This window comes from Eptatretus burgeri, chromosome 6, assembly GCF_056783735.1.
Source record: "Eptatretus burgeri isolate ZD-2024b chromosome 6, Ebu_testis_v1, whole genome shotgun sequence".
NCBI classification, from domain to species: Eukaryota; Metazoa; Chordata; class Myxini; order Myxiniformes; family Myxinidae; genus Eptatretus; species Eptatretus burgeri.
Genome location: NC_140966.1, coordinates 46459936 through 46486941, shown reverse-complemented (window position 1 = coordinate 46486941; position 27006 = coordinate 46459936). Strand labels below are relative to the sequence as shown.

Sequence of the window (27006 nt, the reverse complement as noted above, 5' to 3'; positions counted from 1 at the left end):
TTCCAGCGTACTCGGTCAAGTATCCTTCATCAGAGTGGCAACCATCCATGATTGTAACCCCAGCCAAAAAAACTGCATCGTCCGAACTAACACTATGTAAAGCATAGTTCATGGTGATGACGATGATGTTTTTTCTCGCAGATTTTTATACCGTAAAATTGTTTGCTGTTAGTTCATCCCCCCTGCTTTCTGACCTCTCCCTCCTTTCAGCCTTAACGTGATGCCAAAATAGTGCGGTGCTTTAGATAATGTGTGTTATAAAACGAAGGTAACTCTGTCAACCGTTAAATAACACCAAGTGGGTTGACTCAGCCTGTCACCCATCCGCGGTCGGCAAAATGAGTACCAGCTTACTGGAAACGGGGCACTGTATCAGTGGCACAATTTCGCTCCCAGCAATGATACAACCAGAAGGCACAAGCTGCATGTGAAATGAATTAATTAATCGAACTAAAGTGATGTGGAATTGACAAGGCAAGTCCAAGGCTGAATCGATGTACAAAGTATTGTGACGTCCACGGGACTTGAACAGTCCCGCTAACGTAGAATGAGCCGAAACGATGGAGGCGGTTTATTTATTTATAACCCAAAGATGGCGGTTCTAATCGCTCCACCGCAAACGGGACGAGGAAGGTGGCACGAGTCGCTTTTCACTGAGTTGATAACATTTATTTATCTAACAAGAAATAACAAGACTCGGCAAGAAGAGGGATCCGGGGCGATTCGACGGGATGGTGGTGTGGGTTCGGGCGTTGGGAAAACGCAAACAATTCCAATGGATATACCAATCTCAAACCCTCTAAGGCGCCAGGTACACACACACACACACACACACACACACACACACACACACACACACACACACACACACACACACACACACACACACACACACAAAACGTAGCTGGTCCTGGTGGTCAGGCTGGCCCGTGGTGTGGACGCAACAGTCCCTGGATTGGCGTCGGACGAGCTGGCGTTGCGCTCGTCAGGGGCAGGAGACACCGTGGTGCTGTCGACCTCCTGGTCCTGGCCCAAGTCCGCTCAGCCGCCAGGGAACCAGTTCTGGCACCAAGTTGCGAGCAGGAGAGGGAGGCAGGTCCGCCTGCCGTTCGACCCCGTACTCCGAGCCAGCAGAACCCCAGAGCCAACCGAGCTGAGGCACCAAGCACAGCAGGGCCTCGAGACACGATGAAAACCAGGATCGAATCAGCCCAACAAACAGCACGCTCCCAGCACAACAGCCTCCACCAAAACGGTTTTTCTGTACCGATCTTCTTCCTCTTCCCTTTTCCCCGAACAGAACCTTTTTATCCTCCTGTCCTCGTCACTTCCAATCGAGCCGTTTTATGGGCCCTGCGCCGTCGCCTTCCGCCAATCGTGATCACGGGGCGGAGCCATCCGCAGCACTGTCCTGTGACGTCACGGCAAGCCTCCAGGGAATTCTAAAAGGGTTTACACAGACACACTTACCCTATCCCGTATCCCTATCTAATTACGTGACAATTATCATTTCCCCCTTGAAGAAATGGACATTTACTAGACAACTTATCACCACTGAATTGCTACTTATTACATCGAGATCCTGGTAAACTCGAACAGCATAGCATACCTAATTAAACATCCTAATTACCCTTTGAATGCATACCCCCCTCAAACGTAACACTGCCCCCTCCTCTGGTACCGCAGCTCCTGCAAGGTATATCACAGGCGCTACCGTACCAGCCTTAACACTTACTGACTCACACCTATTTAACCTAACGAAATAAAGTAGGAGGGGCAATGAGAAGCGAGCCGCAGCTAACTTACCTATCCTGCTTAATGTACTACCCCCTTATGGCCTTATCCTTGCCTAAACAATCATTCATTTTTTTATTTTTTATTTTATCACATGAGAGCTCTGAGCGAAGTTGTACTCCATCCTCTGGATCATCGCTCTTGCCCAACACTCTTCCAGTGATCTGGGGAGGGGAAACAAAAGGTTCCACAAAAACACAACACTTATACTTTACATTCCTACTCTAAGCCTTAACGACACTATTCATGGGATATTTACACTTGACCGCGTCCCCCAGTGGATGCTAATAGACCCAGTGTTACTTGGGGAGCCAATTTTCAAATTTACTTGCCCCAAAATTATGCAGACATCATGCCCTTGCTGCACATGTCAAGTTGTGTGGGATCGAGTGGGACTCGCACATCTTCACAACACTCACACCATGGTCATCATCACATTTCTAGGTCATGGTCCCCATTTTAATGATGCAGGCTGAATCCTGTCGTGGCCGTGGGGTGGGTTACCACAAGATGATGGGGGCATCTCAGGTGCAACCATGCCCACAGGTAAGCTTTAGTCCAACCCAGACGTTTCTCCGCCCCGCTCCCTTTGAATCCCTCCCCCCTGGTAGCCATCAGCTCTAACCCCGTACAACACACTGGAAGGGGTCTCACTGGCTCCTCTGGCCTTCCTGGGTCGCCAAGGTCCTACCCGCCTTGGTCGCCCAACCAGCCCCTCTCCCAGTTGCCTCCAGACACTGTCACCGTTAGCCACCAGGGGTGAATCTCCTTGAAGGGGGTCGCAATTCCCGCTCACCGTGAGCTTCAGCAATCCCTGCGGACAAGCACATCATCCCCACCCACAAAACCCACATGACTCCCCCCACCCCATCGGCCTTACATGTGACACCTGCATTTCTAACACTTCACCGACCATGACCTTCCCTGTTACCACACCATGTCCAATAAAAAATCAATGTGTGCACCATACATTTCACTTCTTTACTTGAAACAACTCACACAGCACTTCTCCTCACCCGATCCACGCACCAGACATTGGACAGCCACTCGTGCCCGCTTTGTTACCAATTACCCATTGTCCCTATTGTCACTCTAAAACCCAGCAGAACTTACAAACCCATGCCAATTTTCCCACAATTCACTTTTTCCACCAAAGGAGGGCACTTCGCCACAATCTCACCAGCCGTGCATGGCCCTATATGCTCAGCCCGATCTAGTCTCCCCGACCCCCGACAGTGATTTCCGGACTCGACCTATGTAAGGGCACCTCGGATAGACCTGGCGGTTCAGCAGGAGGGTTCATCCTCTCCGGGCTTGAAAGTCTATCAGAGGGTCTCTCCATCGCCGGGTACCGGCAATATCGTTGCATGTGTCCTCTTCGCCCGCACTGGAAACAACTCCCCATAAAGGCCCCCGTGGGTATCGGTGTAATGTCTCTTCCGGGTCCGGACCCCCTCAGCCATAATCAAATTGCTCTATTGGCTGGGCTAGACCCCGCCGCTTTGGCGCACCAACTGTCGAATTACCCTTTATCAAACTTGACAGTTTCTGGCAAATTTCCTGAAACATTTGGGTAATGCCAATTTCTCCCAGCCCCCCTCCCTGATCCCGAATCTCCGCCTGTCGGATCGTCACCGATGGCCTCTCGGGCACCCGACCCGGCCGACTCCATGAGGCCAGCCTGGCCGCGCACTCGGCCGCTCGGTGCACGGTGGTTGGATCCTGTAGCTCCACCAGCGCTCGGACCTCAGGGTCAGGAAGAGCAGCCTAAAATTTCTCGAGTGCCAGTCTGTCCCATGCCTCCACTGTAAGGTCCCGATACGCGATCCTGACTGATTGGTAAATGTCCTGTGCCAGCTCCTGCAGTGTCTCACCCGGCTTTAATCTGCGGTGCTGGAGCTGGGCCCGCACCAGATCACAGTTCGCTGCGAACCCAAACCGACGGCTCAACGCCTCGCAAATGTGGGAGCTGGTCAACATCCCCTCCGCGATCACGTTTAACACATCTGCGGCTGGTCCCCGCAACGTTGCCACCAAATTCCCTGTACGTTCCCGCTCATTCCACCCGTTTAGTCGTGAAATACACTCAAATTGCGTCAGAAAAGCTTCAAGGCTCCCTGACCCGTCAAAATTTACCAGGGGGATCACTTTTACGGTGGCCCGCTTCTCAGTTTCTCCCTTGTCCGAATCCAGCCCAGGGATCAAACACCCTTGTGGCTGCGTATCCAATTTCGGAGCCCACTGTGGCCAAAGATGTTTTGTGGTGAGGGTCTCATGGGTCAATTTTGCCTCCTGTTCCAAACGTTGAATGGACCGATTCACCTCTTCCCGCAGGATCTTCTGGGCCCGCACAACCTCCTCCAAGGCTCCGTCGCGAGTTTGTAGCTGCTCCTCAACCAACCCGGACACTCTACTTACAAAAGACGGCTCTACCAGGCCTTTATCCAAGACTTCATCTTGGCTCATAATTTTATCTTGTTCGTCCAAACGAGCCTCCAATCCTTTTACCTCCTCCGCCAAATTCATCCCTTGCTTCCTCAGCTCTCCCCACTCTTCAACTTGCAGCTGCATACGAGCATCCACACAGGCACGATGACGTTCCAGGCTTTCATCCACCTTATCAACCCGAATGTTCGTTGCATCAATTTTATCTACCAATTTTTTTCGTATATTTTCCCCCTCCAATGAAATTTCTACCTTTGTTTCCTCCAATCTATCCTCGAATTTACTTTGTATTTCCCCCAATTTAACATCCACACACTCCTGCATCTCAGTTTTCATTTTCTCCATCTTTTCCCCCAATTCATCCCTCATTAAATCAATCCGTGCACCCAACTGTTCCCCCATTACCCCCAATTGATCTGTCATTTCCGTCATGTCTGTGCCGTCATGTCTGCCCTCTGTGTCACGAATTGGCGTCGGACAAGCTGGCTTTGCGCTCCTCAGGGGCAGGAGACACCGTGGTGCTGTCGACCTCCTGGTCCTGGCCCAAGTCCGCTCAGCCGCCAGGGAACCAGTTCTGGGGCCAAGTTGCGAGCAGGAGAGGGAGGCAGGTCCGCCTGCCGTTCGACCCCGTACTCCGAGCCAGCAGAACCCCAGAGCCAACCGAGCTGAGGCACCAAGCACAGCAGGGCCTCGAGACACGATGAAAACCAGGATCGAATCAGCCCAACAAACAGCACGCTCCCAGCACAACAGCCTCCACCAAAACGGTTTTTCTGTACCGATCTTCTTCCTCTTCCCTTTTCCCCGAACAGAACCTTTTTATCCTCCTGTCCTCGTCACTTCCAATCGAGCCGTTTTATTGGCCCTGCGCCGTCGCCTTCCGCCAATCGTTATCACGGGGCGGAGCCATCCGCAGCACTGTCCTGTAACGTCACGGCAAGCCTCCAGGGAATTCTAAAAGGGTTTACAGACACACTTACCCTATCCCGTATCCCTATCTAATTACGTGACAATTATCATTTCCCCCTTGAAGAAATGGACATTTACTCGACAACTTATCACCACTGAATTGCTACTTATTACATCGAGATCCTGGTAAACTCGAACAGCATGGCATACCTAATTAAACATCCTAATAACCTTTAAATGCATACCCCCCCCCTCAAACGTAACAGTATCCTCCACTGTGTTCATTGCATTCATTACTTAAACACAATTTTCACTCAAGAAAAGCAGAGCTATCAATCAAATAGCCTGAAGAGCCAAACGCTGCTCCTGTGAAAGTTATGTAGTCCATGTTTGAAATTATGAGAACGGTATTGTGGGAGTTTGTCTGTCACCAATTATTGAAAGAACGTGAATATTTGTTCAGTGTGTGTGCGTGCTTGCGCGCGCATGTGTCATTAAATAGTGTAAATACCGATGTGAAATGTTAGGTTTTTATGTATACATAACAAGAGTGAGGTGGTAGAGGTTCAAAAGGCACAAAACTGACAGTGGGCCAATGGAGCTACAGTTGGTTGCAATAAGCAAGGAAATGAATGAACAGGAGAGGGAGGGACTTGGAGAGAGGGGGAGAAGAATAGGTGGTTGGGAGAGGGAGAAGAGAGATAGAGAGTGGGTGGTTGGAAGAGGGAGAAGATGAAGAAGATATATATATATATATATATATATATATATATATATATATATATATATATATATGTGTGTATATATATATATATTTGAGAGAGTGGGCAGTTGGGAGAGGGAGAAAATAGAGGGAGAAGGGGAGGGAGGAGAGGAGAGAGGGGGGAGGGAGAGAGAGAGATAAGAGATACATCTATATAAAAGTTGGTTATGTTTGATGGGGGTAGAAGGGGGTCGAAAAGGTTGTGCATGGGAATGGGGGATGAAATGAGATGGTTTTGCACTTCTTGCTTTCGGTCCAGGAAGGAAGAGTGGCATTAAACATTTTCAATAAGGCAATTCCATAAATGGGACAAAATATGGTCAAGAGAGTTGAAATGTGCAATCAGCCTGGATTTTGGGATTTGATCCAGGAATGGGTGATCGGAAGAGCATGTGCATCCTGGAGGAGCTGGGGAGGGTTGGAGGGCTTCCAACTTGTATTCTCCTTGTTGTTTTGCTTTCTCAACACTAAATTGTTTTTCCCAAAGAAACATTCACTGATCAATCGACCACTAGACCTTATGCTTTTGTAGAGGAAACGATTTTCTTGTTTCGCTTCACCAGTAACAGTTTTGCATTATTAATGTTATATAACAGTCTTGCATTATTAACGAGTGTTTTGTTGTTTTTAAATTTGTTATTTATATATTTATTGTTCTTCTTGTTATCTCCATTGCAGCTGATCCATTGCCAAAAGCAACTTCAAATCCCTCTCCCAAGGCTGCCTCAACCATTCAGGTATATTTAATTATTTGGCAAGGCAGTCTTGCACATATCGGCTGCTTTGAAGAACTCAGTAGATGAAAGCTCGGAGGAAGGTCATACTCTACCCTGCACGATGGATTATTTTCAATAGTTCACAAAGTATAGATAATGGAGGGAATGTCTGAATACTGCCATGGGGAACACCTATTTGCTTTGGCTGTAATGACTCCCACAATCACAACTATATGTTCCTTCATGTCAGGTATGACTCCTGCCATTTGAGAGCTGTCCTTTTGATTCCCATTGATCTTGGCTTTACCAGGCCTCATTTCTGCTAAACTGTGCTAAATCTAACACTCTCTTTGTTTCAAAAACAGTAACTCTCACATTTTGTTTTTCTCTCTCTCATTTAACTCTTCTCTCTATGCTCGAGTACTTCTGATGGAACTAAACTGGGCACCTGTGAGCAGTTCACTTGTTTGCACATCTATGTTCTTCTTTGTATGCAGCATAAGGCTACGGGGTAGCATCATTGGCTGAGGATGCGGCTGTGCCGCTGATGCAATGCCTTTTCTAGATTAGGACAGGAATTTGTAATTTGTTCATGGTGCCGGCGATAGCGAAGGACACCGTGGGATCGTTAACATCCACCAATTAATGCCGGCAGACGAGACACCCCTTTAATGTCCTTCTGAGGGACGGCGCAAATAAATGATGAATCACCCTGCCTGTAAAACACTGCGATGGCAGTTTATAGTTGGGCCGAGATTCAAACACAGGCTGGACTGTGTCGAGGTGAGTGCACATACCTTGAGGCCATCCTCTCAGCCCACGTATCTATGTTGTGAGATTGCAATGTGATCTCTTCTTCAACTTTGCAGGTTACTTGGAGTTGGGTATGCATGACTGGATCTGACTCACTATCTTTATGGACATAAAGCATGTGTTTCCTGTTTTCTACAAAGTTGGGTAAATGCCAAATTCTGTGCAATTTGACCAGAGGCATAGCCAGCTTCATAGTACATCACTATTGTGGGCATGGTATAATTGCCTATAGCTTTTGTTATATCTTGTCCTTTCGGATCATTAATGTCTTCTTGAGTAAACAGAAATGGCTGCATACTGGCATTTGCTATGTTGGGAAAATTAGGAGTGGCTCATGTTTTCCCGTCAACTCGACTCTTGGTGCTGATGGAGCTTCTTCAAAACAACTGCTTTATCCTTTGTTCTTACATCCTGCTATTTTATCAGGATATTCATTTCATCTCCAGTTCTCGTTATTTTCATCTTCCACCACCATTGCCAACTTAATGTGTAATAGCAACATTTTTTTTTTTGTTTGTTTTTTCTGATCCATTGATTGTTTGATCACTTTGCTTTGTGAAAACCCCTTTCCTTTATTCCTCTGTTAATTGCATCTTGATTTGATGATTAGCATGGAGGTAGTCCTATGCTTCGAAAGGAACCTGTTTCCAATGTTATACTCTGGACACTAAAACATGGAAGGCCAAAGTGGGGCCAACCAGCTCTCAACAACATTAACGTGTTGAAGGATACGGGCCTGGAGATAGAAGAACGACACGCAGCAATCCTTGATTGAGAGGACTGGAAGCTGAGGATCACTGTCGGAGTTAATTCAGCCTGAGAACAGACTTTTTTATTTTTTTTCATCGTTTTTGTTTTGTGTACGTAGTCCAAGCTCATGGAAGACGTAGCACACGAAACGAATTAGGACGTAACAGACAAAAAAGGCCGAAAAACACGAAAGGAGCAGTGGGGAGAGTGAGTGGGGGGGGGGCATGGAGGAGACCAATAGCAGAGGTGGGAGCTGAAGGCCAAGATGGAGGGAGTCTTGGACAAACAAAGGGTGTGGGAAGGAATATCTGAAAGGAAGTAAATGCCAGTACGTATGTGGCTTCTGAAAAAGATTACCTGACCCTATTTGACTCATAATCTAGAAAGTCTACATAATTGTGATGTTGAGGATTCTCAAAGCCATTTATGCTCAGGTGTATGTAAGCACTGCCTTTTATGGATTTGACTTGACTTTGAAACAGCGAATGTCCTTGGATGGTCAGGTCAGAATTTGAAATATCATTTGGTAAATTTCCTTCAAAATAATAATGTCAGGCTGCTGCTCAACTCATCTCCAAGATAGTTTTCCCAACTTCGCCATGGGTGCCTATGTATTCTTCAGGAGGCTGCCATGGTTGTGTTCCTACCTTGGTTCTGCATGAGTGTATGACTTGTCCAGTTTCCATGTGATTCCTTCCAGTTATTTTAATGAGTTGTTTTCAACTTTTTTCCTTTTTTTTTTTTCTTCTTTTTTTTTTTAATACAGAATATAAGGCTAGTAGTGGAGCTCGCACACATGCATCTCACGCACACGTGCATCTCACGCACACGTGCATCTCACGCACACGTGCATCTCACGCACACGTGCATCTCACGCACACGTGCATCTCACGCACACGTGCATCTCACGCACACGTGCATCTCACGCACACGTGCATCTCACGCACACGTGCATCTCACGCACACGTGCATCTCACGCACACGTGCATCTCACGCACACGTGCATCTCACGCACACGTGCATCTCACGCACACGTGCATCTCACGCACACGTGCATCTCACGCACACGTGCATCTCACGCACACGTGCATCTCACGCACACGTGCATCTCACGCACACGTGCATCTCACGCACACGTGCATCTCACGCACACGTGCATCTCACGCACACGTGCATCTCACGCACACGTGCATCTCACGCACACGTGCATCTCACGCACACGTGCATCTCACGCACACGTGCATCTCACGCACACGTGCATCTCACGCACACGTGCATCTCACGCACACGTGCATCTCACGCACACGTGCATCTCACGCACACGTGCATCTCACGCACACGTGCATCTCACGCACACGTGCATCTCACGCACACGTGCATCTCACGCACACGTGCATCTCACGCACACGTGCATCTCACGCACACGTGCATCTCACGCACACGTGCATCTCGCGCTCTCTCGCGCTCTCTCGCGCTCTCTCTCGCGCTCTCTCGCGCTCTCTCTCGCGCTCTCTCTCGCGCTCTCTCTCGCGCTCTCTCTCGCGCTCTCTCTCGCGCTCTCTCTCGCGCTCTCTCTCGCGCTCTCTCTCGCGCTCTCTCTCGCGCTCTCTCTCGCGCTCTCTCTCGCGCTCTCTCTCGCGCTCTCTCTCGCGCTCTCTCTCGCGCTCTCTCTCGCGCTCTCTCTCGCGCTCTCTCTCGCGCTCTCTCTCGCGCTCTCTCTCGCGCTCTCTCTCGCGCTCTCTCTCGCGCTCTCTCTCTCGCGCTCTCTCTCGCGCTCTCTCTCGCGCTCTCTCTCGCGCTCTCTCTCTCGCGCTCTCTCTCGCGCTCTCTCTCGCGCTCTCTCTCGCGCTCTCTCTCGCGCTCTCTCTCGCGCTCTCTCTCGCGCTCTCTCTCGCGCTCTCTCTCGCGCTCTCTCTCGCGCTCTCTCTCGCGCTCTCTCGCGCTCTCTCGCGCTCTCTCTCGCGCTCTCTCTCGCGCTCTCTCTCGCGCTCTCTCTCGCGCTCTCTCTCGCGCTCTCTCTCGCGCTCTCTCTCGCGCTCTCTCTCGCGCTCTCTCGCGCTCTCTCTCGCGCTCTCTCTCGCGCTCTCTCGCGCTCTCTCGCGTTCTCTCTCTCGTTCTCTCGCGTTCTCTCTCTCGTTCTCTCGCGTTCTCTCGCGTTCTCTCGCGCTCTCTCGCGCTCTCTCGCGCTCTCTCTCGCGCTCTCTCGCGCTCTCTCGCGCTCTCTCGCGTTCTCTCTCTCGTTCTCTCGCGTTCTCTCTCTCGTTCTCTCGCGTTCTCTCGCGTTCTCTCGCGTTCTCTCGCGTTCTCTCGCGTTCTCTCGCGTTCTCTCGCGTTCTCTCGCGTTCTCTCGCGTCCTCTCGCGTTCTCTCGCGTTCTCTCGCGTTCTCTCGCGTTCTCTCGCGTTCTCTCGCGTTCTCTCGCGTTCTCTCGCGTTCTCTCGCGTTCTCTCGCGTTCTCTCGCGTTCTCTCGCGTTCTCTCGCGTTCTCTCGCGTTCTCTCGCGTTCTCTCGCGTTCTCTCGCGTTCTCTCGCGTCCTCTCGCGTCCTCTCGCGTCCTCTCGCGTTCTCTCGCGTTCTCTCGCGTTCTCTCGCGTTCTCTCGCGTTCTCTCGCGTTCTCTCGCGTTCTCTCGCGTTCTCTCGCGTTCTCTCGCGTTCTCTCGCGTTCTCTCGCGTCCTCTCGCGTCCTCTCGCGTCCTCTCGCGTTCTCTCGCGTTCTCTCGCGTTCTCTCGCGTTCTCTCGCGTTCTCTCGCGTTCTCTCGCGTTCTCTCGCGTTCTCTCGCGTTCTCTCGCGTTCTCTCGCGTTCTCTCGCGCTCTCTCGCGTTCTCTCGCGCTCTCTCGCGTTCTCTCGCGTTCTCTCTCTCTCTCTCTCTCTCTCTCTCTCTCTCTCTCCCTCTCTCTCTCTCTCTCTCTCTCTCTCTCTCTCTCTCTCTCTCTCTCTCTCTCTCTCTCTCTCTCTCTCTCTCTCTCTCTCTCTCTGTCTCTCTCTCTCTCTCTCTCTCTCTCTCTCTCTCTCTCTCTCTCTCTCTCACATGGACATACAGAGGACTGCATGAGACAAACACAGCCACTAAGCTTTGGGAAAGTGCCATCACTTCCTGGAGCACTCTGAGTGCCAGGACGCCACATCAATTGCACCGCCTTTCTCACCACGCTCAACGAGTCATTTCCTGAGGTATTTCCTCCTCCCAATGAATTCCAACATGTGGGAATTGTCCATACTCTTATCCTTTTAAAGGCTGAGTGTCGAGCAAGGAAGCAGCACGTACCAATTTTTATAGTCTTTGCTGTGACTCAGCCGGTGTCTGAAACACCAACCTCCCAGACTCGGAGCAGGCACTAAAACCATGACACCACTGAGTCTCGGTAACCAACTTTGTTTAATTCCAATCCTTTATTCATCTTGCTAAACAAAATAAAAGAGCTTCTTTGAAAGTCAACCATAAGATGTAAATTGTAGCCACACATAAGTTAGGCATGGTACCTCTACCGCCCCCCCCCCTCCTCACCCCTCAATGAAGGTCATTAGTGAGCAAGCTGTGTATTTACTTTTTTCAACAATCAAATGACAACACGTTGACATGTTTGTGTTATTTTTTACTGATTCTTTTAATCCAAATACTTAGAACTGCTGCCATCAGTCGGCTTTGAACCATAATCTCTGGGATGCTAGACCATTCTTCTCAACACAACACCACCAAACCTCAAATTGAAATCAAATTCCCTTTTTACTTTGGTGATTTTGTAAAATTGTATGACATGTGTAACCTTCACATATTACATTTGGTGGTCTCCTCTTCTATTGTATTCTTGATCCTCCATCATTATTCAATCCCCATCCTTAATTCCTCTCCTGTTACCATTTTCAGTATCATGGGCGACCAACTGTGCGTCCCGATCCAGCGTTTGATCCACAACGTGATGCGGCTGTCCTGCGGAAAGCGATGCGTGGTTTTGGTAAGGAAAGCATTCTGTCTGATCAAAATTGTTTATTTTTGAAACGAACAGTTATATTGACTTGGGCCAACATGTTTGGATGTTGAAACGTGTAAGTATTTGTTTGTAAATGATTCTCACTTTTTTCTTTTCTTCATAAGATCCATTATCAAGTCAGAAATCAACCTGAAACCCATTCAAGACTTCCTTTTAATGGGAAAATTTTTTATCCAGATAATCTGCCTCATAAATAGACCTTGTTTTCTGAAGGACGAAATACAAGTCGGATATTAACACGTACATGTAGAATAGCAGGTGATTATATTCACGAAAGAAGTGACATGTTCTTTTCTCTTCCAATTGAGCACTATCTGCAAAAAGCAATCAAATGGAAGAGAAGAGATCACAAAAGCAATCAATTTCAGTGTTTTTTAAAATGCTAATTCCACACACAATGAAATGCATTGTTCATTTGTGTTTTTTTTGTTGATTTACGCTTTTCTAAAATTGGAGAGTTCACAGAACATCTTCCACCACGCAGTTTTGAGAAGAAAAAAAAAAGGACACGAAAAAGATATTTTAAAATCTTGCTTAATGCATTTCCGAACATGATCAATATTTCCTATGAACTGAAGTACCCGGCGTTGCTGTGGAAAAGGTAATGCAATGCCCTTGAATAATTAAATTTGTGTTGTTGACAACAAATCACTACAACCTCAGCATGCGATCTTCACAAAACATATTACTCGATTGCTCCTGGGGGAAAAAATGCAAGCATTGTTTTAGCACAAGACCCGATAGAGGCCTGAAGGCCAATTATCTGGTTTTATCTGTGGTCAGTTTTATTTTCTTTCTCTTTTTTAAATCCAAACATTGCTCTCGACCTTCCTTTGGATGAAAGAGGAGACCATGTAAAGTTTGGCCACACAGGTTCCTGCAGGGTCCGAATGCACAAACAACAAACAAACTTTCTTCTGCATTAGATATAATAGCAGAGCACCCACTCTCGATCTGGGTGGGTTGAGTTTGCACATTACTTGCTGAAAAAAAGTATAGTCTGTGTTTTACAAGAAGACTATAGATGTTTGTGTGGTGTGCACTTAAACGGTTCTAGATGGTCAAAAGGGTATGTTCCAATAGTAGTTGGTGTCCAAGGTGTCAAAAGGGTCTAATCTATCAAACATGTAAAAAGGGACTTTAAGTGGTCTAAAGCTCTAAATGGTCATGAGTCCAAGCTGTCTAATCTGAAGGGTCAAAGGGGTCTTGAGGGGTGAAGGGATCTAATGGGTCTTAAATCTCTTGGGGAAGGGGTGTGGTCTTAATGTATTGGGGTGGGGTCTTTAAGGGTCTTCAAAGGTCGAAAGGGTCAAAAGGTTTAAAAGGTACATTCCAATAGCACGTAATTGATAGACATACGTGCAGTCAGGATGTAACTGACATTCAAACAGGATGTAATTAATAGACATATAGTCACACGGCTTCACGGATGAATGAAGTCTTAAAGGGTCTTCAAGGTCTTGGGGTCTTACAGGGTCTTGGGAGGCATCATGGGTCTTCAGGATCTTAAAGGGTGGCTGAAAAAAATGTGGTCTTATGTGTCTGAAAGGGTTTTTGGAGGTCTTAAAGGGTCTTTGGAGGTATTTGGAGTCTGAGGGGTCTAAAGGGCCTTTGGGGTCTTAATACGCTGTTCACCTGTTTACCTGAGCTTTGTGAATGCAGTTAGATGCTCAATCACTTAAATTGCATGTTGCCCTATTTCCTGCATCATACAGGAACAGATGAAAAAGCCATTATTGATGTTGTTGCACGGCGCAGCAACCAGCAGCGCCAGCAAGTGCTGCTTGCATTTAAGACTGCATATGGCAAGGTAAGGCAATTTTTATCATATTTATTTCCAGAAATGAAGTAATTATCACAAATATGCAAAATGAGCAAAATGTATGAAATAATCATTGATTTATTTTTGTCCGGTTCTGGTTTTTGAGTGACGGTTGGTTCTCTCCTGGGTCCTCTGCCAACTTTCTCGAAGATAAGTTTGCGGTTGTTGTTTGTCGCGTTTTGACTTTATTTTGTTGCCTCCATGTTTACTGTGTGTTCCTAGTTCGGTTTTGTTTCAAAACTTGTGCTAATTTGGTGTGTATTCGTCGGGTTTCCCTGAGGCCTACCCATCTTCCCTTCGATGTGCATGATCGTGTTTATTTGTATTTACTCCTTTCTACCATCAGTTTTTATTTTCTCCACTTTTCCCTCCACCCTCCTTCAATCCCTCCAAACTATACCCTGTTTTATGTCTTAAAATATAAAAAATACATTAAAATTAAAAAAACCTTTTCCCTCCTCACCTTATAACCCACGTAACAACGTGACTTCTTTTCCAACTCTTCTTTCTCCTTCCTCTTCTGCTGATCTGCCATCTTCCTTCTACTTTTTCTGACCCACATTCACTATACAGCTTCATGATTTTTTTTCTTCAAACCTTTCCTTTACCTAATCTTACCTAATCTTAAAAAATATATATTTATATATCTTTTCATTTCTCACGTTGCACCTCCCATAACCATGTGATATCTCTACCCCCCCCCCTCTTGCTCTTCCTCTTCCTGTAACTTTCGCCAACCTACCATCTTCCTCCTACTTTAGCTGATCCAAATTCACCATACACCTTCACAATTGTTTTTTCTTCAACCTTTCCTTCACCTAATCTTACCAAATATTTATCAAAAAAGTCACTAAAATGTTTCAACTTCCTCTTTCACCTGTGTGTTTTTCAACAAATCATTCTCTGTATGTTACAACAAGTCACTCTTCTTCTTCAAAAGACTTCAATTCGACTTTTCCTCCATCGGGTGTCAAAGTCCTACTAAAACTACGCTTCTTTTCTCCATTGTCTTAATTCTCCTTTACTGCATCCCTCACGTAATGTCTTTAATTGCATTTCTGACCTAAAAAAAAATTAAATTCTGGTTTGCAATGCATTTTCGTGATCCATCAATCGTTCTTTTTCCAACTTCATTGCCAATTCACCCCACCTCCTTAAATCTACCTCCTACGAACTCCTCATCTGTTTTACCCCTCCCATCTTGCCCCTCATCCTACCAATGCTCTTAGCACCTCTTCACTGTCTTCTGCTTTTGTAGCTCCTCCTCTAATGTCCCAAACTGTACGGTGTTCTAACATCTGTGGACTCTATTCTAACCGAACAGCTATCTCACTCCAATCAGTACACTCCTCAACATTTCAAACATGCTCTTTCTTTCCTCTCACACCTCCCCCTGCCTGCTCCCTTCTTCACCATACCACTACCTAGTCTCATCCCTCCCCTCTCCCCACCTTTCTCATCACACTCCTACCCCTTGGCCATGCCTGCTCTCATGGTCTCTCCTCCCTCTCAAAGCTTCCCTCTCACCTTTCTCAAAAACTACACCCTCTCCCTTCTCCCTCCTCTCCCCTCTCACCCTTTTCCCTCCAATCTCCCTCCTCACATCCACAAAGCTGCCTCCTTCCCCTACCCTCTCTCTTCCATCTCATCCCTCCACCTCTTGCAATCTTCAACTCCCCACTGTGCCTCATCCCATCACCACCGAGCCTTTTCTCCTCCTCATCTGACCTTCTCCCTGAGCTCTTCTGTAATTCCCCACACACTGTCAACAACTCTCCCTACCTCCCCCACCTCCTCTCTCGTCCTACCCTACCGCTCCCCTGCACCCAAAGCCTCCTTCCCTCCGTCTTCCTTAAAAGTGTGGACCTCAAACTTGACATCTTTCCATATAGGTTTCCACTGACAAACCAGACATAATCTGTTTAACAGAAACTTTCCTCTTTCAAGATGTATCTCTCCCTGGTTACTCCCTCCTCTGGTATGACAGACCTGAGCATCGTCCTGGTGGAGGAGTTTCTCTATTCATCAAAAACTCAATTCCTCACTCTACATGCACTGCCCATACTCCCCCCACAACTCCAGGAATACCTCTGGCTACAGTTTCCCCTCCACTCCCACCTCGTGTTTATATGGGTATTGTACCAGCCACCAAAAGCCTGGTGTTGGCCTAGTGGTTAGGGTGGCTGAGTTCTGTCCTGAGTTCGAGCCCCGTTGGCTGCTGAATTAACAGCAGGGGGTTGACTCAGCATGTCATCCTTCCGAGCTCGGTGAAATGAGTACCAGTGTACTGGTCCCGGCGTATGCCCCGATTTAGAATAGGTGTACCATAACCCTGTGTGTCGTAAGAGGTGACCAGGGTTGGCGTCAGGAAGGGCATCTGGCCATTAAAAAAACATTGCCTCAAGAAAAAGCTAACCCCTGCTCAGCAGGGGAAAATGGCTGTGAAAACGGCTGTTACCATCCACCAAACAGTGATGACTCCATTTACACCTCTCTCACCGAAAACATGGACCAACTTCTATCCTCTCATCCCAACTCTCTCTTCCTCATATGTGGTAACTTCAATTGTCATCATGCCAGTTGGCTGGGTGTGGGTACCCCTCTGACCTGCCATGGCTCATCAGAAAAAGACTTCTGCAACTCATTGGGACTGACACAATCTGTCAACTTCCTGACCTGGAACTTAACCAATGGCATTCCATCTCTTCTGGATCTGATTTTGACCAATTTCCTTGAAAGTATCTGCTGTTCTTCCCTGCTCCAATCAGGTTATCTCACCACATGCTTGTCAAAGTAAACATCTCTCTGGCTGTTATGAGAGAACCACCTCAGTGCCGTCGAGTCTGACATTTCACTCAGGCCAACTGGCAAGGACTTCAAGCAGCCATCAAACTTCTCGACTGGTCTCCCATCTCTTCTTCCTCCGACATCAACTCATTATCGGAAATCTTTGAAAGAAACTTGCTCTCTCTAATGCACAGATTTATCCCGTCTCGTCTTCAGTTGTCCTGCCCTTCCTCCCGCCCATGGTCCACTGAAGCTTGTGGCAAGGTTGTTGTCCTGAAACAACTTGCCTTCGCCTCATGGAAGGCAAATCCAGCCGAAGGCAATCTCAGTTCCTTCCACAAAACTCAGAACAAGTGTATGTCTACCCTCAGGAGAGCCAGAAAACAACATCTTTCCAATCTCAAGTCTGAACTCTCAAACCTGTCTCCCTCCTCCAAATCCTAGTGGTGTCTAGTTAAGTCTGTTTGTAGTGTATGTTCCCCTCCAGTCCCTCCCTTACCTCAAATGGCTGCACAGCCGACACTGCACGTGAAAAGGCTGAATGCCTAAACTCGGTGTTTGCTTCTAAATCCTGTGTCACAACCTGATCGCTTTCTGTACCCACCTTACCCAGTCACACCCAGCTGTTCTTGGACTCTGTGTCCTTTTCTCCCAACAAGGTGGAGATTTTGCTGTCAATCCTCGACTCTGATTCTGCAACCGGTCCAGATGGCATCAGCCCACATGTCTTAAAAACCTGCTGTGTTGCTGTGCTGATATTGCTCAACCTCTCCCTGTTATACTTACCCTCTCATTTGCTCAAGGTCATCTGCCATCTGCTTGGAAATCAGCAAACATTGCTACTCTGCATAAAAAAGGTGCAAAAACGGATCCTGTAACCACAGACCAATTCTCCTTCTCCCAATCATCAGAAAGATAATGAAATGCCTCATCGCTTCTGATATTAAATCCTTCCTCTTCTCCAATGGCCTGATTTCCGATCATCAAATTGTATTCAGACCAAGTCACTCTACTCTGGACATGCTGCTTCTGCTTTTGCAGCAATAGATGGAGGTCCTCAATGCCAGACATGAGATCCGAGATGTCTCCTTTGACATATCGTGTGCTTGTGATATGGTCTGCCCCCCCCGCCCTGCTCACCAAACTCTCTTACTGTGATTCTCCACTCATGTTTCTCAGACTTCCTCTCCTGTCACAGTCAACGTGTGACCCTTAATGGAATTCGCTCATCCCCTTTTCCTGTACAGGCTGGAGTTCCTCAAGGCAGTGTTCTGGGGCCCTCTGCTTTTTCTGGTTTTCATCAATGATCTTTCTGATTCTCTGGAAAATCCTCTTTATCTCTTTGTTGATGACTCCACCTCTGCCGTAGTACCATCTGTCATCCCTCAGATCGGCAAGCAGCAAGCTCTGCGGATCTGGATAAAATCACAAGCTGGTCCAACACTTGGAACATGTCTTGCAATCCTGACAAATCTCACACTCACTATGTCTCTCCGAAAGGACCATCAGTAAATCCACCCAACCCCCAGCTACTTTCTCAACAACCCTCTCGAAGAAGTACTTTCATTCAAACTGTTGGGCCTCGCTATCTGCCATGATCTTTCCTGGGAAAGCCACATCTCCAAGCTGGCCTCAAAAGCCAGTCGCCGACTGGGCATCCTCAATCGTGCAAAGTCCTTCCTTTTCACACCTGAGCTCCTGACCACTTACAAAGCTTTCATCCACAGCCTGATGGAGTACTGCTCTCCTTTCTGGGCTGGTGTTCCCGCCTCTCACCTTTCTCGGCATCCCGCTGTGGAAACCAAGGCATTTCAGATAATTTGTATCTCCCGCGATGAGGCTGAGTCTTTGGGTCTCTCACTCTCTCACCTCAGGAAGGTCGGTGGTCTTTCTGATTTCTACCATCTCCTCTTTGGCCTCGTCCCCCCCCCTTGCTCTGTCTGAGATATGTCCCCCTCCACTATTTCCCCAGGGTGCTCAAGGTCCGCCAGCAACCCCCTTTTGGTAAAACTACCAAAATCAAGAATCATTGCTCACCTTCACGCTTTCATTCCTCTTTTTCCCACCTTCGGAACAAACTCCCACACTCTCTTCAATCCCACTCTTCCCTCCAAACCGCTGTTCACCACCATTTCTTATCTCCCCCCTTCCAAAAGCACGATCTTTTCTACCCTCGCGAATCCACCCCAAACCCACCTCTTTCAAATTCCCTGTTTTCCTTCCTGAAAGTCCCTGTCGTGTAAGGACCTGAAAGTCCCTGTAGTGTCCATCTTGTTTACCCTGTGAGCCTCACCCCATCCCTCTCCCTTCCACAGATCTCCTCACGTCTGTGTTCCACACTGTTTTGTCCCTTCTCTCTCGCACCCTTCTTGTCCCCTGCTCCCCTTGTTGTACGTTCTGTGTGTTAGCTCTCATACGAGCCTCGGCAGTGTCTCCAAAAAAAAATTTCTCTGGCTATTGTACTAACACAATCACATCATTTGATAAAGGTGCTGTTGAATGTTTCAAGAATATATTATTGTATGTAGAACAATCAATCTTGCATCACCTCAAAAGGACTCTTCAAACTTAAAAACAAACTGCCTCGTTCAAGACGCCACCTTATTTCTTGATGCTGAGGGGTTTTCTAAAATATCCTTCACCTGGCGTCTTTTCTAGGATCTGCTGAAGGAACTTGAATCTGAGCTGTCAGGGAACTTTTTAAAGGTGGTACTGGGCCTCATGGAAACACCTACACGTTTTGCTGTTCACCAACTCGACGAAGCCATGAAGGTAAACCCCCAAAATTCTGTAGAATTGTATTTCAACCCAATTAGCAACTGTAAGAGATTAATTTTTTTAAACTAATTAAATTCATTTGTATGAGATCTTCTTACATCGTTGCCAAAGAACACCTGTAATTGACTGATTTTTGCTTTAAGGATTTTGAGGAAAACATCACCATCTTATGTATGTTGTTCCATTCATAACTTTAATTATTCCTGATAAATTATGAATAAGAAATTACACAAGATGTCCTGTTCTGAATTCGGAGCTTGTCTCCATATACACACATCACAATACCAATGCAGTACTCGATAATTAACATGTGTTTGTTTGTCCAGGGGGCAGGCACAAATGAAAAATGTCTAATTGAGATCCTGGCATCTTCCTCCAGTGAGGAGATCAATGACATCAAGAAGATGTATAAGGCAGGTATGTGTACACAGCCTACAAAGGTGTTTTGTGGTACAAAATTAAATTTTATTTAAATCTGTGAGGTAGCGGTTATAGAAAGATAAATAAAGAAATAGCCATACATATATCTTATATATTATTTCCGAGTTTGTGGTTTCGTGTCGCGCTATCTTCGACTTTGTTCTGCGCTCGAGTAACGTGATATTCGGCTTACATTATCTCAAAGACCATATGAGGTGCATGGTACAGGGTGGGAGGCTTCTACGTGTCCTAAAAGCTGTTGGGAATGCATGGTCTGCACAATAACTGATTTATGTAGTGAATAATTAGTGGAGTAAAACATGTCCAACAGTCGTATTAAAGTAATAACTTTTTTTGAAAATGAAAAATAAGACAGGGTGGGGTGGTAGTCGGATAGACTACTTGAATCTTATCTCCCTCTATCCTGGTCCAATTACTGCAAAACCTCAACTTTGGGTTGGAATCCATACCATTCCAATTAAACAATAATTGTAATCACTAGGTCTTGCATGAAAATAAAAGTCCTATGGAGTCATGCCATCTACCTGAAGTAACAAGAGAGGGGATTACAATTGGTGTGTCTGTGTATGTCTGTCTGTCTGTGTCTACATGGCCCAACTTTCATGTATTGCCCCAAAACGACTGATTTAATGTTATGCCTCAAAGTGGCCTTAAGCATAGCTCGATAAAGTTGTTTAATGGAACCACAAATTGATTTTCTAATTCAAATGTTGAAAAGTAATGCCTCCTATTATTTTTCTCCAAAACAGGTAAAGATATTCGAATGAAACAAAGCTCAGTCCACAGAATAGTTATTCCTGCCACTGGGTGCGAGGTTTCATGATTTTGATGCGAGATGTCTCAGTGCTGCATTAATCAAGATGGGAGAAGGCAGCACGACATTGTCAGTGTTGCGAAGTGTGAAGCTCTGGAGATGAGAGCTGAGATGGCTGAAGATCAGATGATTGGAGATGAGAGTTGTGTGCATCATTACGATCCTGAGAGTCAGAGATGGTCAATGGAGTACCGACACAAAGGATCATCGGCCTTGACTTGACTCTGTCAGAATTTCATCTCTTCCACAAACTTAAGGAACACCTTCGGTTGGAACATTTTTCTACTGACTGATGTCAAGGCCGCTGTGAAGCACTGGTTAATTAAGTCAGTAGGACACAGTTCTATTGTAATGGCTTCACAAAACTACTTGCCATTGGGAAGAAATGTATGGTCCACAGTGGTGATTATGTTGAGAAATAAACATGCACCCTGGTAGAATAAAGATTGACGTTCGTATTTGGTCTTTGTTTCATTCAAATATCTTTACCTGTTTTGGAGAAAAAGAATTGGAGGCATAACATTTCAACACACCGTCATATCTGTGCCCGTTCATGAGTGCGTTGACCTGCATTCCCTCTTGTTTGAGGGATGCTTCATTGTCTAATGTGCCCCACTGTCCTTCAGCACCAAGTTGTCTGCTTTAACATTTTTTGTCAAATTTAGCTACAAGTTGGTTTTCTACCTGTTTATTGTAACCATAACCTTTTTACCTTTTTCAAGATGATTAATCATTCGTTTTATATTTGTGTAGTTTCCTCACCCAGTGTTTGGGTATCTGTGTGTTGTTATCAAGGGCCATACTTTTCTTATCTCTCTTCCTTATAGAGGAGTTTTGAATGTGTGTGATTCATGATTTCCAAGTTCACAAATATATTAATGAATACATTGTCTGGCATTAAAAAAAAATTAACATGTGGGGATTGGTAATGAAATGACTCCAGAATGCCTGGTGCACATCTGCAGAAACTCCAGGAGACTTTGTGCTCGGGGTGAAATAAAGTTTTAATTTTGTATGAGATGAGGATTGTCACCTGAAATGACTCACAAACCTTCTAAAAGAAGCTGAAATAGTTGGAAAAGTACCTGAGAGAAAGGGCTGTGCCTCTGCACAGTAAGACTTGGATAACTTACTCAGCTCGCTGAACTACCAACTGCTCGCACCGCAAACTCCCTACCATGTGGGCTGGTGCAAGGCCCGAGCAAACGCTTGTGTGGTGCACAAACCCCCGACGGATCACTACCAGTGAATGGACTGTGTATCTGGATTAGGTGCTTCTGGAACACCCATGGGAGGACAAATCTGGTGCTTGTGAAGGTACAGGGAAGTTTAAAACTATGATATTTATGATTAATCCTATTGGGAGCGGGGAGCTGTGAGAGCTGTTAGAAGGATATTGTTTGTTTGTTTCTTGGGGCCAAAAGAGAAACTACAGTGAAGTCAATGGTGCACCATTGCAAATCCCCATTCTTCCCACCTAAAACAAAGTTGATAAATGGCAAAATGATCCACCAGCAATGACCCAATTTCAAATTTAGAGTTTTAAATGTCCCCATCCCCTGCGGCACAAACTGGGGGTCAAATCAAAAAAAAATCGTTACATATTTCATGCGTTCCCCAATGTTGGTTGCATACAAAGTTTAATTTAAAAATGTGCCCATAATTGCATTTTTGGTATTTGACCTTTTGACTCTGCCCATGGGGTGGGGCCAAAATTGATAGTGCTCTTGCACCTTCATTCCATGTGGTGATCCTAACTCCCAAGTTTGGTCAATTTCTTCCCAACCGTTTAGGAGATAGCGTGACTGATGGATGGATGGATGGACAGACAGACCCGATTACAATATCCCCCCCCCCCCATTTTTTTTCAAAAAGTGTGAGGATGATTACACTAGATTTTTGCATCTGCTGCTAAAAGGAGGTGCGTGCGTGTGTGCGTGTCCGTCCATAACTCCAAAACCATGAAGTCTAGTGGCCTGAAACTTTGCATGCATATTAAGGGAACTCCAAGATAAAAAAATGGGTGTTTGGGTAAATTTAAACACCCCTTTTGAAGATGATTAACGACTTACCCTCATGAAAGGCTTGTCCTTGCTCAGCCCAATGTCACTTTGCAGGGGTCATGGTGGCCATTTTGATTCAGCTTCCTAAAAATTCCTTGCTTCGGAACAAGTCGTAACGGTTTCTGTATGAGAGCTTCATACCTACAAATTGCTCAAGACATTGCAAATCACTTGCCAAGCCAGCGGTTCCTTATCAACTGGTGTTTATAAGCCATGGCGATAGTTTTAAGCAGTGTAATTGACTTTTTTTATCACAGTGGTTTTTTTTTAATTCCCTCTATTTGATGGTCTCTTTATGATGGATTATATTGCATCTATTTCAAAGTATAAAAGAAGCATTCCCGACTTTGCAAGGTAGTTCTGAGATTTTTTAAAAAGAGGAGGAAATCCATATGGTATTATAAATTTACCAAAGGGTCCTTCATTCACCGCTGTTTTGTCTGGGTGCGTGCTGTATATAGACTTTCATGGCTCTGAAAACGCCATCAAACATAAAAAAATCCTTCCTTATCCATATTCAATGAAGCAATGGGTGGAATTTGCTCGTGACAGGCGGTATTTTGAGAGAGACCTGTGGTGTGGCCCCACAGTGTTGATTCATGTATTTTTATGACTCAGCAGTGCCGAGTGAGCAACGTGGGAAGGTGAAGTGAATGACGAGGTATTACAGACGCAGTTCAGTCATGTGTGCCACCTCACGTTATGGGATAGTGCTAATTCATTAGCAAAAAATAATTGTGTGTGTGTGTGTGTGTGTGTGTTTTCGTTCAGTCATCTGTGCATCTGCATCTGCTGCTAAAAGCACTACAGTGCACAGTTCACTCTGCACACTGTTACTATCCCCCCACTACAGTGCACAGTTCACTCTGCACACTGTTACTTTGCTAAACACAACAAAAATACATCCTATTCTCCTTTGTAATAACTGGTAGATGGACCAAAGTACAAGTGTGGGCCCTGTCATGACTTGCTGTAACTCAGTGTCATCTGGTGTGTTTTTTTATCTTGCCAAAACGAAGTTTTTGCAAGATATGTTCGTCAGCTTGTATGTTTTTTTTTGTTTTGTTTGTGTGTTTGTTTGTTTGTTTGTTTGTCTGTAATCACGTATAAAAAATTCTGCAGAGCACAGTTATCATTGGAAATTTTTGTAACTTCGCAAATCAGAGGCCTATAGAGGTCCCTTTCAGTGCACAAAATTTTGAAGGTCAAGGTCAAAGGTCAAGGTCACTTTGTCGCAAATCAGGGGAGTCGACGAAACCCTTATTTTTTGAGTAATTTTGATCGGATCGTCTTCAAACTTCATGGGAATATAGTTCATGGTCTGGCGCTCAGCTGATTAAATTTTGGTGGCGATTGGCCTTGACCTTCATGGTTTGCGCCTGAGGTCAAACATATTTGACCCCAAGGTCAAATTTTCAAGTTTTAGGAACCATATCGTGTAGTACCTCAAATTGAACACCTCGATGAGTGCTTTCTAGATATGTCAAGCTTGAGACATTATGATGTCATTTGGTGACGTTATGAGGCAAACGCATATTTTTCATGGTTACTCTGTAGAACGATTCTCATCGGAATCTCTCGTAGGCAGATATTCCTCAAGGAGTCGCTCCTGGTGGATAGCAGCTCTGTTCACCTCAGTGTGACCTTAAAGAAGTCACACGTGGTCACCTTTTGGCAAGATACGGGCCACCCTGCTGGTGACATTGGTTTATTTTGTTTGTTGTTTGTTTTTTACAACACGAGATCGCATTGTTTCTCCTTTTTGTGAAATCTGCTTTCATTTAGGGATGTTATTTCATTCCACGAGGATTTGAAGCTTGGAGCAATGTTCCTTTCTACGTCGAATCAAATGAGACGTTTGTTTGTTTGTGCCGCGACGCCTCTGAGCTCCCATGATTAATTGTGACAAAACTTTGTAGAATCACATTTTTGACCACAATTCACCTTACTTGGTGTTTTTAAGTCATTTGCTCAGAATTCATAACTTATAAACACACGAGCCGCCACCTGGTGTGGGAGTCGGGAAGGGGGTGTGGTGGGAGGGCTGGGATGATGAATGGGAAGGGGTGGGAGGAAGGACTTTCCGTTGCCTGGCAATGCCGTGTACCTTTGCTCGTGATACAATAAATTGTCTCAACAACAATCACGTGCTTAGAATTTCATGGTGGAGAGTATTGTAATGTTTTGACGTGTTAACTTTTACGAAATACGAACTACTACAGATTTGATTTTCATGATGTATATGTATATGGATGTGGGAATTTATTGGGTGACATGTTTGCCATGCGCATTCCCAAAAGAACACAAACAACTATAAAAACAGCGCTGTGTGTCAGTCAGTCAGTCAGTCATTGAGAGAGTGAGTATACACTGGTTCTCAGATCTACTGTAATCGATGTATCCAGCAAGGCTCTGCATTGGTAAATTATCTTTCTTGTTTAAAAAAGTTTTGATTTCACTTGATGCATTATTACATTATTAATTCACCTCTCATGGCCTCCTATCCATTTCCACCTCCTGTAGAGTTCAAACGATCATTGGAGGATGACATAATTTCAGAAACATCTGGAAATTTCAAGAACCTTTTAGTTGGGTTGGTACAGGTAAGCATTGGCAGGAATATCGAATGTATGTTCCTTTGAAGGGATGATAGATTTCACAGCACCTTTTTGCAAGTGTATGCCAATTCCAGAAGCAAGGTATAGCAACCTTACTTGTTGCCTTGTTGTATTGATCATTTGAGATAAGATTGGAATAAGATAAAGATTGGAAAAAAATGTTTTTGAGAAAAAGCATCGCAGATAAATAATATTTCAAAAAAAATATTCTTTTTTTTTTAAAGACTTGATTGGGTATAATACTGTAAAACCCAGGTTTACGTCGGGGATATCTTCCTGAAAAGTGTGACGAATATTGAAATGACGAAAATTAAAGCTATTGTTCTCATAAAAATTGATGGAATAAGTGGGGAATGCATTCCTAACATCACCACTTAAGGTATTACATTTCGCTTTTACCTATGATATTGCCATTTTTGTTTTTTGATTAATAACAGTTTGATTCAAGAACACACACAGATATATATATATATATATATATATATATATATATATATATATATATATATATATATATATGTATATATATATATATATGTATATATATATATATATATATATATATATATATATATATATATATATATATATATGTATATGTATATATATATATATATATATATATATATATATATATATATATATATATATATGTATATATATGTATATGTATATATATATATATGTATATGTATATGTATATGTATATGTATATATATATGTATATGTATATATATATATATATATATATATATATATATATATATATATATATATATTGTGACGTCCACGGGACTTGAACAGTCCCGCCAACGTAGAATGAGCCGAAACGATGGAGGCGGTTTATTTATTTATAACCCAAACATGGCGGTTCTAATCGCTCTACCGCAAACGGGACGAGGAAGGTGGCACGAGTCGCTTTTCACTGAGTTGATGATGTTTATTTGTTTTTATTATTAACCAGAAATAACAAGACTCGGCAAGAAGAGGGATCCGGGGCGATTCGACGGGATGGTGTGGGATCGGGCGTGGGGAAAAACGCAGACAATTCCAATGAATATACAGATCTCAAACCCTCTAAGGCACCAAGTACACACACACACACACACACACACACACACACACACACACACACACACACACACACACACACACACACACACACACACACACACACACACACAAAACGTAGCTACTTCTGGAGGTCAGGCTGGACCGTGGTGTGGACGCAACTGTCCCTGGATCAGCGTCGGACGAGCTGGCCTTGCTCTCGTCAGGGGGGGGCAGGAGAAACCGTGGTGCTGTCGACCTCCTGGTCCTGGCCCAAGTCCGCTCACAGCCGCCAGGGAATCAGTTCTGGCGCCAAATTGCGAGCAGGAGAGGGAGGCAGGTCCGCCCGCCGTTCGACCCCGTACTCCGAGTCAGCAGAACCCCAGAGCCAACCAATGTGAGGCACGAGGCTCAGCAAGGCTCCAAGACACGATGAAGAACACGATCGAAT

At 45.3% G+C, this 27006-nt stretch overlaps 1 protein-coding gene across 2 annotated transcripts in view; it reads left to right on the top strand.

Annotated features, from left to right (window-relative positions):
• LOC147024692 (annexin A4-like) overlaps positions 1 to 27006 on the top strand; it is a 76486-nt gene that overhangs the window by 19718 nt on the left and 29762 nt on the right. For both annotated transcript variants that reach the window (XM_085884840.1, XM_085884841.1), the window contains exons 5-10: positions 6590 to 6648; positions 12059 to 12146; positions 13898 to 13992; positions 19450 to 19563; positions 19896 to 19986; positions 25411 to 25490. In XM_085884840.1, the coding sequence (XP_085740966.1) occupies positions 6590 to 6648; positions 12059 to 12146; positions 13898 to 13992; positions 19450 to 19563; positions 19896 to 19986; positions 25411 to 25490 (527 nt within the window). The remainder of the gene's footprint in view (positions 1 to 6589; positions 6649 to 12058; positions 12147 to 13897; positions 13993 to 19449; positions 19564 to 19895; positions 19987 to 25410; positions 25491 to 27006) is intronic.